The 11,457-nt window shown below is 38.8% G+C and overlaps 1 protein-coding gene across 7 annotated transcripts; it reads left to right on the forward strand.

Moving 5' to 3' along the window:
• Positions 1-11,420, forward strand: LOC117435248 (shugoshin 1-like). 7 transcript variants are annotated; one of them, XM_059010656.1, is made up of 9 exons: positions 1-66; positions 1,900-2,052; positions 5,388-5,581; positions 5,865-5,938; positions 6,411-6,487; positions 6,685-7,572; positions 7,868-8,032; positions 8,763-8,928; positions 9,363-11,420. In XM_059010656.1, exons 2-9 carry the CDS (start codon positions 1,905-1,907, stop codon positions 9,499-9,501), a joined length of 1,851 nt encoding a protein of 616 aa, XP_058866639.1. In that variant the 5' UTR covers positions 1-66; positions 1,900-1,904; the 3' UTR covers positions 9,502-11,420. The 7 variants fall into 7 exon arrangements, with proteins under 7 accessions (XP_058866639.1, XP_058866635.1, XP_033914153.2 ...); XM_059010652.1 differs by having other exon boundaries at positions 1,903-2,052; XM_034058262.3 differs by lacking the exon at positions 1-66 and adding an exon at positions 1,086-1,539.
• The last annotated feature ends 37 nt before the right edge of the window (positions 11,421-11,457 follow it).

The raw sequence follows: 11,457 nt of genomic DNA on the forward strand, positions 1-11,457 counted from the left end.
TTGTCTTAGTTACTGAACAAGACAGGCGTGGAATGTTGTGCCTTATATAGCCGCGTCCGTCTGGAGGTAATGGTTTGTTTTAAATTGATATTTTGTTGATATCAAGTGGTTGATGCTAATTCTTTTGTAGGTTTTTAGTGTCAACTACCGTTTCTTTTCTATTGTGATTGGTTTTTGGTGTGGGCATCACTTTGTTTATTTCTCGTTTTATTATTGGTTTATATTTAAGGACACGGTTTCCCTGTGTTGGTTCGCCCGGTTGTTTTGAGGCAATTATTACTGTTATAGTTATTGGAACTTGTTGCTCCTGAAGGATTTGAGTTTGTGTTAGCCACGAGGCTTGGGGAAGCGGTGTCCTTTTTCTCTGTCTCGTTTTATGTGTATGCTGGGCAGGTAGTACCTTTTCTTGGCAGTATAACATTATCATATTAACTGCTATCTAACATCCACGCAAATAATCAATATCTTTTGCTACTTACTTTGGCTTCCGGTGGTCCTTCGTAGTACTTTGCGTTCCCGGGATCGCATAGTGTGTGATTTGATTTTTATTTACTTTACGATTAGAGTAAGATAGTATTGATTTGTGTTTTGTTTTATTATGTTGATGCACTGAGACTGACTGATTTGGTTTGTTTTTTCACTTTTTTTTTTTTTTAATTGTGTGGTTTTTGTTTTTAACTTGTTTCTTTTTTTTAATGTAGGATTCCCGGGCGCTACTGCTGTCAAGGACGCCTGCATGGACCATTTGATCTGTAGCATTGTAGTGCTCGTTTTGTGTGTGTGTGTGTGTGTGTGTGTATGTGTGTGTGTGTGTGTGTGTTTTTTCTTGCTAGGATTTACGACCTCTCTTCCTAGTAGTAGTGGACGTAAGCGGTACTACCAGTGGCTGGCTACAACAATCCTTGTCTTTTTGTCAATTCTTTTAATATTTAATAAAATCATTTTTTGTACTTAATACCTGCCTCCTTGGTGTTCATTTAATTGAAGGGATTTGAGTGGGGAACTTACTCCCAAAAGGTTAACTTTTGCTATTAAACTGATTGGTTTAATTGGTATTTTGGTACATCTGGGCTCCTCTTGCTCCTGGTAAATTTAAGAGGTGGCATAGTCAAGCCTTACTGTTGCAACAGAAACGAAGTTGCCCCCGTGCCACACATGCACAATAAAACTGTATTTGTTTTTAATTAACTCATACTTTCTGTATTTTGCTATAAACATTTCATGCACTAGCCCCAAGTCTCTAGTCTTCCTGTATCCCACCGCGCACCGCGATTTTTTCGTAGCTACCACGGCACTAGAGGGTTGGGCGTGGCGTTGATGGTGACGAAAAGAATAAGCACGTCGTTGAATAGTCAGATGCTCGCTCTGTAAACCAATCATCGTACAGAACCCGGGATTCGAATTTAAACCGTGTTCAAATGTAGTTCTGCTTTACTGTTGTCTCTAAAACGTTACTGGACGGAAAAATACAGCGTGGATTATCGAAGGAATAATTAAGATCTCTTGATCACAAACGAGACGAATAATAGTATTTCACAGGTAGGAATTAATACAAATGACTTTTTCCTCCACTTAACTGTTATATTGTCAAGATGGCTTCGCTCAGCCAATGTTCAATTTTCTTCTGAATTGTGTTAATCTATTTCTAGAGGACGTAGTTGGAGGGAATTATTTATATGCATCGTCCGTTCTGTTTACATTTCACTTCTATCAATTGTCATCTGTACAGTGAGCTAATAATACACTTTGCTCGAGTCAGCGTGATCGCGTTTAGCTGTGTGGTGTAATAAAATAGCATTTAATTTTGTAATGTATATATATATATTGTTTCAAATTAACTGTAGTTGAATTTCGTCATGTAGCCATTTGCTAAATCTTTTTAACTGAATGCCTGTAAAGCAGCCATGGTCCGAGAGAGGGTGGAGAAGAAGTCCTTCCAGGAGAGCCTGGCGGACATCAAGGAGAAAATGAAAGAAAAAAGAAACAAGCGACTGGCCTGCGCTACCACAGGGAAACCAGCTCTAACATGCATGCTTAAAACCCAGATCACAAGTAAGACCCCTTTCTGTACTGCTATAGTCATTTCGTCTTTATGACTCTGTAATCTGAATTGAATAGTGCTGTTGTTGCTGATGGTGCATTTTCTTGATTTCACGACATTTAATAAAGGCAGTTCATAATTCAATGGCATTCATAGTTCCATGATAGTTTTAAATGACTGATGTGTAGTACTGTTAGGCCTTGGATATATTTACAGTGGCAGACAAGCGTATTGGCATTATACACTTAATATAAGAGAAGTCAAGAAAACATTATTATTATTTATTATTATTTATTTCTTAGCAGACGCCCTTATCCAGGGCGACTTACAGTCGTAAGCAAATACATTTCAAGTGTTACAATACAAGTAATACAATAAGAGCAAGAAATACAATAACTTTTTGACAAACCACAATTCAATAATACAGCTGATAGTGATAGTTACATCAGGATATGATTAAATACAAAATACTACAGGTTAAACACTTGTCAGATTACAGTATTCTGAAGTACAGGATTAAATGCAGTAAAATAGGGGGCAGATAAGAGCAAAATAAAGCACATTTAAATGAAGGGTGATAGTGTCCCAGGATACAAACAGAGGAGTTCTACAGGTGCTGTTTGAAGAGGTGAGTCTTAAGGAGGCACCGGAATGTGGTCAGGGACTGGGCAGTCCTGACATCTGTAGGAAGGTCATTCCACCACTGCAGAGCAATGGTGGAGAAGGAGCGGGCTCTGGAGGCAGGGGAGCGTAGCGGAGGTAGAGCCAGTCTTCTAGTGCAGGCGGAGCGGAGAGGTTGAGTGGGGGTGTAGGGAGAGATGAGGGTCTGGAGGTAGCTGGGTGCAGTCTGGTCAAGGCATCTGTAGGCTAGTACAAGAGTCTTGAACTGGATGTGAGCGGTGATCGGGAGCCAGTGGAGTGAGCGGAGTAGTGGAGTAGCGTGGGCGAAGCGAGGCAGAGAGAACACCAGGCGGGCAGCAGAGTTCTGGATGAGCTGGAGCGGACGGGTGGTGGACGCAGGGAGGCCAGCCAGGAGGGATTTGCAGTAGTCTAGGCGGGAGAGTACCAGGGCCTGGACCAGGAGCTGGGTAGCGTAGTTGGTGAGGAAGGGTCGGATTCTTAGAATCGGCAAGTGCGTGCCAGAGTGGAGATGTGCTGGGAATAAGAGAGGCAGGGGTCCAGGGTGACTCCGAGGTTCTTAGCGGAGGAAGAGGGAGAGAGTGTGGTAGATTCCAGAGGAACAGAGATAGAGAGATCAGAGGAGGGGGAGGAGGAGGGAAAGAAAAGGAGGTCAGATTTAGAGAGGTTGAGTTTGAGGTGATGCGAGTGCATCCAGGAGGAAATAGCAGACAGACAGGTAGAGATACGGGAGGAGATGGTGGAGTCAGAGGTGGGGAAAGAGAGGAAAATCTGAGCATCATCAGCATAGAAATGGTATGAGAAACCATAGGATGCGATGAGGGGGCCCAGGGAGCGGGTGTAGAGAGATAATAGGAGAGGACCCAAGACTGACCTTTGGGGGACTCCAGTTAAGAGAGGGTGAGGTGTGGAGGTTGCTCCACGCCAGGTTACCTGGTAAGTGCGGTTGGAAAGGTAGGAGGAGAACCAGGCCAGAGCAGTGCCAGAGATCCCCAGGTCAGCGAGAGATGATAGTAGAATAGAGTGATCAACAGTGTCAAAGGCAGCAGAGAGGTCGAGGAGAGAGAGGCAGCTCGGGCACACTTTAGTGAGTTGGTGGATCAATACAATCATTTAGTGAATATTAGCCAAGTACTTAGAATTAATGACAAAGACCAAAATGTACAGTTTCTGGTAGTTTAACAAACAATATGTGTTAAAAAAATAAATAAAAGCAAGCACTTAAGTAACTTCAAGTATTTGTTCATGACACAAGTATTGACACCTTTGCGTTATGTGTGAAAGGTAGAACTAATAAAATATATATATATTGATTGATTGAAAAACGTCACACAGTAACTAAGCTGCATTATAAAGTCAATAGCCAGAAAAAAGGTCATTATTTCAAACGTGTTGGAGAAGAACATTTTGGAAACACAGCAGATGATGGTGAAGACAAAGGAGTTGGATTCACGTTTCAGAAAAACCCACCTATCGGAGCAATAATCAAGAAGTACCACAGAACACATTCAACTGAGATGCTTGAGAGTGGAAGCCCAAAGGAAATTAAGAGCACAGCAGGTAGGAGATTAACAGCCAAGGACTTAAAGAAAGATTTTGAAGCATCAGGCATAATGCACAAAATAACTGTACAAAGACATCTGAACACAGAAGACATATATACATGTAGGTCTCACTAAGAACATTCATAAAACACGCCATTTTAAAAAGTGCCAAGAATTATCAACAGAAACCTGCAGTGTTCTATAACAAAATGATTTGGTCCAATAAGACTGAAATAAAACTTTCACCAAAAATGGACCACAGTGTGTTTAGAGAAAAAAAAAGTGAAAGCCTTTAGAAGAAAACCTTGTACCTACAGTTAAATATGGAGGTGGTTTGATCATGATTTGGTGGTGTTTTAGCATTCATGTGATTGAAGATCGAGTGAATGCAGCCATGTATCAAAACATTCTACAAGTAAAGTGATCCCATCTGCTAGTAGGCTGATTGGCAGACAGTTGATCTTCCAACATGACAACAACCCAAAGTATACAGCTTAGTCAACTCTGAAATTCTTGAAGAAAACAAAGATAAAAGTTCTGGAATTGCTTTTGCAATCATTAGATCTCAATCCATTATAAATGCTTTGGACTGATTTGAAAAAAAGCTGTAGCCAGGCATTGTGTATCCAATCTGTCTGAGCTGAAGAAAATATGCAAGGCAGAATGGGCCCAGATTGATGTAATAAGAGTAAGAATAAGATGTAACATACTGGTTAAGAATTATCAAAAACATCTGAAAGCTGTAATAAAAGCAAAAGGAGGACACATGAAATACTAAAGCAGGGGGGCCAACACTTTTGTAATGAAAGAAAACATTACATATATATATATATATATATATATATATATATATATATATATATATATATATATATATATATATATATAAACATTAGGTCTATCTGTTAAATTACTAGAAATTGTGTATTTTGCTTTTTGTTATCAAAAAGTGGTTAAAATGTACTAAATGTTTCATCTGTTACCTTGAATTATGATATAATTGTAGGATGCCAATACTTTTGTCTGCGACTACGGTTGAATCCATACCCAAATGCTTTTTTAAAATTTTTATTCAAATTGTCAGTTTTATATGGCTGTAGAACATCAATTGATAGGTAAATGTCAAATGAACTATCCTGTATATTAACACATTTCTCCCCCAGATACCTCTTCATTCATGCTGAAAGTTCAGGCTAACAATAAGGCATTGGCGTTGGCTGTGCAAGCAGAGAAAGAAACAGTAAGACAAGCTCAAGATCTCATACTGCATATGAAGAAGGAGCAGCATGCTATGATGTTTCACATATTGATGTTGAAAAGAAAACTCAAAGCACAAGAAGCTCTGGACAGTGTACAGGTATTATACGCACAGCATCTACATTTTTGTAACCTTAATTTATAGCAGTTAAAACGAATTGTGTTTTTGTTTTTTACAGAGAGTATACGAGTTGTCAGTAAATCAATGTTTTTTCAGGTCGTAATGATAGTAAATGCTGTATGATTTTCTTCCTTTTGGGTTATGATTTAAAAAAAAAAAATCCATTGTGTGGTAGAGTCTTGATGTGAGACTGTTATGGAAGAAAATAATTCGGTAAATGTAAACTATTTCAATAATAGAAATAACCCTTTGACTGTTTTAGAGCGGTCCTAAACCGGACACAACCCGAACTGACAGGGATTTGCACATTTCTCCTTCATCAAATCCTCTGGTTAGGTGAGTTTGTAAAAGTATTTTTTTGTACTTTAGCAGTGAATGAAATACATTTGTGACGAAACCAAACGTTAAGTTTAGGCCAACCTTTTAATATAACAAAAGAACTTCACAAGACAGGGAATCAGTAAATCTAATATACTGGTAACAAGACGATCTATGGCCATTTTGATGTATTTTTCAATATAAGAACTATTTAATTAGATATGCTGTGCGCTAGTCTTTGAAAAATTACTTGGTGCGTATTGATTGATAGCTTTGGCTTGCTGATGACATCTAGAATACAAAAGATGTGTAACTATACCATAAAGCAAACTTCACTACCTATCACATGTTATTTGTGTAGGTACCTGCAGAAGTTTAGATTTATCATTTTAAACTAATGTGTTTTTTTTGTTTGTTTTATTAAAAACCATAAAGAAATCCACATGCTTGTAACAATGTGGTGAATCTGACTTTCTATGGGTCTTCCCAGGTGGGTTCCTGTAACTGATTCCACTGATCCAAAAAGTCCCACAGAGGGGTTACAAAATCCTTGTCCTGCAAATAGAGGTAAGATCAAGCAAAGCCCATATTTAAAGACAGTATTTACAATATAGATACTCTTTTTAGAAATGGTAATTATTGTTGGAACTATATTTTTGTTCAAAACTATTTTACACAAACTGTACGGCTGAAAGTTGATGACCAGTAATATTTTGTGAGTATTGATCTAATGAAATTTAAATAAATGTGTTTTTATTTTACAGAAATATCCAATGATGTCCATTCTGATGATAATGATGTCCATAGGGGTGTAAAGGGTGCGTTTCTGCTAAGAAACGTGACATCCAGGCGACGAGGACTTGATTGTCAAAGAGATGTGTCTGACATTAGAGACTGTGTAGATGAGACACTTCATAAAGTTGCTCCTGTAAGTGGAAAAGCTTGTGAAGGAGAAACCTCAGAAGCTGGTGTAGAAGAAAAAGTTGATATTAACCATGAAATGGGAACTCCAGAAAGAGAGAATGATGCCAAGGAGACAATGTTACAGGAAGATTTTGATCTGGAACTGTTATCCAATGAGCCAACACCTGAGCCTCAAGGTAAGGTCTCTGTATTTGAGAAAAAACAGGATACTGGGACCAAGACTGGAAGAGGCAGAAAAGACAAAGCTGACAGAGTTCCATTGAAAAAGCCATGGGATACTAAACAACCCAGAGCCAGATCTAAAAGCAGAGATAGAACTCAAACTAAACCTAAGAATCTGCCCAATGACCAAATAAATGTATCAATTGGATCAAATGATGCCTATGACTTTAATTGTGAGGAGGTCATTCACATGACCCCTTTCCGGTCCAATAACAATCCTAGGGAGGAAGAGGAAGACACTGTGGTGAATGAGGCTGACCCTGGCTGTGCTTCTGAAGATAGCAGTGACTCTGAGAGCAGTTCATCAGAGGATTTGGATTGCAGCATCTACGAACCTGGCAATAGAAAGGGAAAGAAGAATAAGCAAGATTCAAGCCACCTCACAGAAAAAGCAGAAATTCCTCCCAGAAGACCCAGGTCAAAAAGGAGGTCCATTGTGCAGTCCTGGCAGAGATCTGGAAAAGAAAACGTAGATGCTGGATCAAATGAAGCAGTATCTGCTGTTGGTACGTTTTTGTGTTGGTCTCTCTGTGTGACATGTCAAAAGCACAGTAAATGATCTCAAGATTCATACAATGTAGTTAATACAACTGTATTATTCTTGGTGAAATATTGCCCTATAATACCTTTGTTTTACATAAAAAAAGCATGACCCTGCACAACACTGCATTCCAAGAAAAACATTATCACATTCAATTAGTGTGATTATTGTTATTAACCTTACCTCAAGACAAAATAATCTTGCAAAATAATGTCAAAAGAGACTGAAACATTTTCTATGTCTTTCTATAACCGATAAAGGACATAAAAAGCTAAAGGTTACAGCAACCCAAGCTCCCAAAATGAAAGCTGACTGCTGCCATGATATGAACTTTTCACATCTACCAGCAGATATGGAAGTAGCCCACAAAATGGAGAAACCTTTATATGGAACTGTGTTTAATGGGGAGACTGAAGAATATCCAGGTACGAATTCTGATAGTTGTAGAGTTTATACATTTGAAAATAGGTAACTTATAAAAAGCTGCATATTTAAATGTAAACTAGTGTTTTCTGAAGTATTTAATTGTGTGGGGTGCTTTTGGTATGCCCACGATGATGGAATAATCACAAGGTATACATGCTGCATATGATTCGCATGATACCGGTATCTTGCTTTTGATGACCTCTTGAACATTCCAGTGACGACATTTTCATGTTCAAATACAATTCTTCCCTCCATGACTTTCTAAATGTGCTTGCTATGCACAGGGGGCGTTGTAATTCGGCACACTAGAGAGCACCACGATGTCTTGCCACTGAGCAGCAGCAAGCTGCATATTTTAAACCAATGGCTTGAGAACAGTTATTTTGCACAGAAGTGTGATGTGAATTAAAATCATTTGTTTAAAAAACAAAAAACAAAAAAACTGTTATCCATGACATGCTACCAGTTTTATAAACACAAAGGACAGCAGCCTGTCACTTAGCTGATTCAGTCAGACTCGAGTAGGGAGCCAGTCATAATAGATAAGACTGTCTCGGATGTTAACCACTTGTCACTCTAAGTCAGTTTGGAAGCACTGGCATTGTAACACTGAAGCTGCCTTGCTTTGCACTTTCTGCATTCTCATAAGATTTCACAGAGACCAGATCCTACTGTAAACTTGCACTGAAGTATTTGTTCCATGTTGTTTTCCAATTAACTTCTCTTCAGCAGGTGAAGCCCTTTGTGATGTCACAAATATTTCCTCTGCATCCCGTGAGAAGGAATTGAAGACATCCAGCACTCTCCTAAACAGCAAGACTGAAAAGCCTGCAACACCTGTTCGGAAGCGCAGATGCACACTTTCTGTGTCCTATAAGGAACCCACTCTAAATGCGTAAGTATCTTCAAAGGACAGGTTTACCATCCAAGGATTAAATGGCATCAACAAGATCAGGGGCCTTTTGTTTTAGTGGTTCATTTTAAAGAATACACAAAACCCCAAGATGTTTTGGGCCTACTTTGGTTCTTAATCTATTCTCTGTTAACGACCAGCTGGATTTTGATGTGCCTGACTGGGTGTGGAAGAGGTATTCAATACTGATATTGGTAAAAAGGTAAACATTACTGAGCAAGGAAGTCAGGTGTCGATTGTAAATGTTGCGACCAGATATCTTGGTAATTTTTTTCAATTAGGGTTTAGGGGTTTCATGCTTCGCAGGAATGAAAATGAATTGAAGTGCCAACACTGGAAGTTTGACTTTCCTGATGTCTATTTTTACAGGACCACTTACTAATCCTAACTTTAACTATATTTATTTTGTTTTCTAGGAAACTGCGCAGAGGGGACAAGTTCACTGATACTGAATTTTTACATTCGCCAGTCTTCAAACAAGAATGTAAGAGGAAATCCATAAAAACAGAGAAGTTTGTGAAATATAACGAATCATTTGTTGGCTGCCGTCCTTAATGTTTGTTCTTTATTTTTTATTTTTTGAAAGCTATTTCAAAGAATTGCTTTTTATTCTGTACATAATTAATTGGCATAAGGGAATGTTGGCATATTGGCTTCTTTTGGTGAATCATTTTATAGATTCAATTTGGCAATATATCCCCCGCCCTTTCCACAATTTCGGAGCTGTGAAGTATACACCAGTGTATAAATGCAGAACACTGTGTAACACAATTTTTGTTCCTGGGTAGTAAGTGTTATTTCCTAATTGCTTATGCCTCAAAAGTATGGAAAATGGCTATTATTCCCCACAAACTTTGCTTTTGTGACCAGGACAATGATATTTTGAAATTTACCTATTTCCAATGAGAAAACAGGTGAATTTGTGTCTTTTCGTTCACATAAAGTCAGAAAAAAACAACATATGAATCCAAATTAACATGTATTTGTACTAAAGTAATACACAAATGACTACAAAAGATTTAGAAGTGAGTAGTTTTTCGAGATTTACGATTATACTGTAAATCACTTTCACGAATCAGCCCCCAAATGTAGTCTCCCATCATGTTCTCGTTATACTGTCCTTGGTAGCGGCGTTCAAAGTCCAGTATATCCTGGTGGAAGCGCTCGCCTTGCTCCTCCGAGTACGCTCCCATGTTCTCCTTGAATTTATCAAGATGAGCATCAAGGATATGGCCTTTGAGGGACATCCTACAGCCCATTGTGCCGTAGGTCTTCGCCAGAGTCTCAACCAGCTCCACATAGTTTTCGGCCTTGTGATTGCCCAGGAAGCCCCGAACCACTGCGACAAAGCTGTTCCAAGCCGCTTTCTCTTTACTAGTGAGCTTCTTGGGGAATTCATTGCACTCCAGGATCTTCTTTATCTGTGGTCCGACGAAGACACCGGCTTTGACCTTTGCCTCAGACAGCTTAGGGAAGAAGTCTTGGAGGTACTTGAAGGCTGCCGACTCCTTATCTAGAGCTCTGACAAATTGTTTCATAAGGCCCAATTTGATGTGCAGTGGTGGCATCAGCACCTTCCGGGGGTCCACCAGTGGCTCCCACTTGACGTTGTTCCTCCCCACAGAGAACTCGGTCCGCTGTGGCCAGTCCTGCCTGTGGTAGTGTGCCTTTGTGTCCCTGCTGTCCCAAAGGCAAAGATAGCAGGGAAACTTGGTAAAACCGCCTTGGAGACCCATCAGGAATGCCACCATTTTGAAGTCTCCTATGACCTTGATGCCATCTCAGAAAAATGCAGATATGTATCCACTTAGGCAGCTGGAACTAAACTGAACTGGTGGGCTTAAGGCCTAGTATTTATACTACTATTTATATTACTGGAAAGTTCTAGAAAGTTCTAGAAGTTACTCCAAGTTTAAATTTCAAAATATCACTGTCCTGGTCACAAAAGCAAAGTTTGTGGGGAATAATAGCCATTTTCTATACTTTTGAGACATAAGCAATTAGGAAATAACACTTACTACCCAGGAACCAAAAAAAAAAAATTGTTACACAATTATACACAATTATTACAAAACTATAAAACTACTCATTATTGCACATCTTTTGATCAAGACAAATGTCTGTATAATACATATGGTTAGGCAGACAGTAACATGCACAGTAATACATTGAAGACCTCTTCCACAACTTTAACATACTTATCCTTGAAATAACATCACACATTCATCAACAGTTTCTATATGATTAAATTACGTTAGAAAAGTTTTTACAACCAATAAGCATGCATTGGGCTTGTACTACTGTAGTTATATACATCACATTTACAAAATGCTCTTATCTACTGTTAATTTATAGGTTTTGCATAAGTACTGTAGAATAAATTAAATGCAGGGTTTTATCCCTTTGGGGTCCCATCTTACATGGAATACATTTTTTGTAAAATATATATTTTGGGTGTGGGGGATTCTGTGTATTTGCCTGGTATGCTTTTACAGACGTACCAATATATTG

Source organism: Acipenser ruthenus, chromosome 3, assembly GCF_902713425.1.
Source record: "Acipenser ruthenus chromosome 3, fAciRut3.2 maternal haplotype, whole genome shotgun sequence".
NCBI classification, from domain to species: domain Eukaryota; kingdom Metazoa; phylum Chordata; class Actinopteri; order Acipenseriformes; family Acipenseridae; genus Acipenser; species Acipenser ruthenus.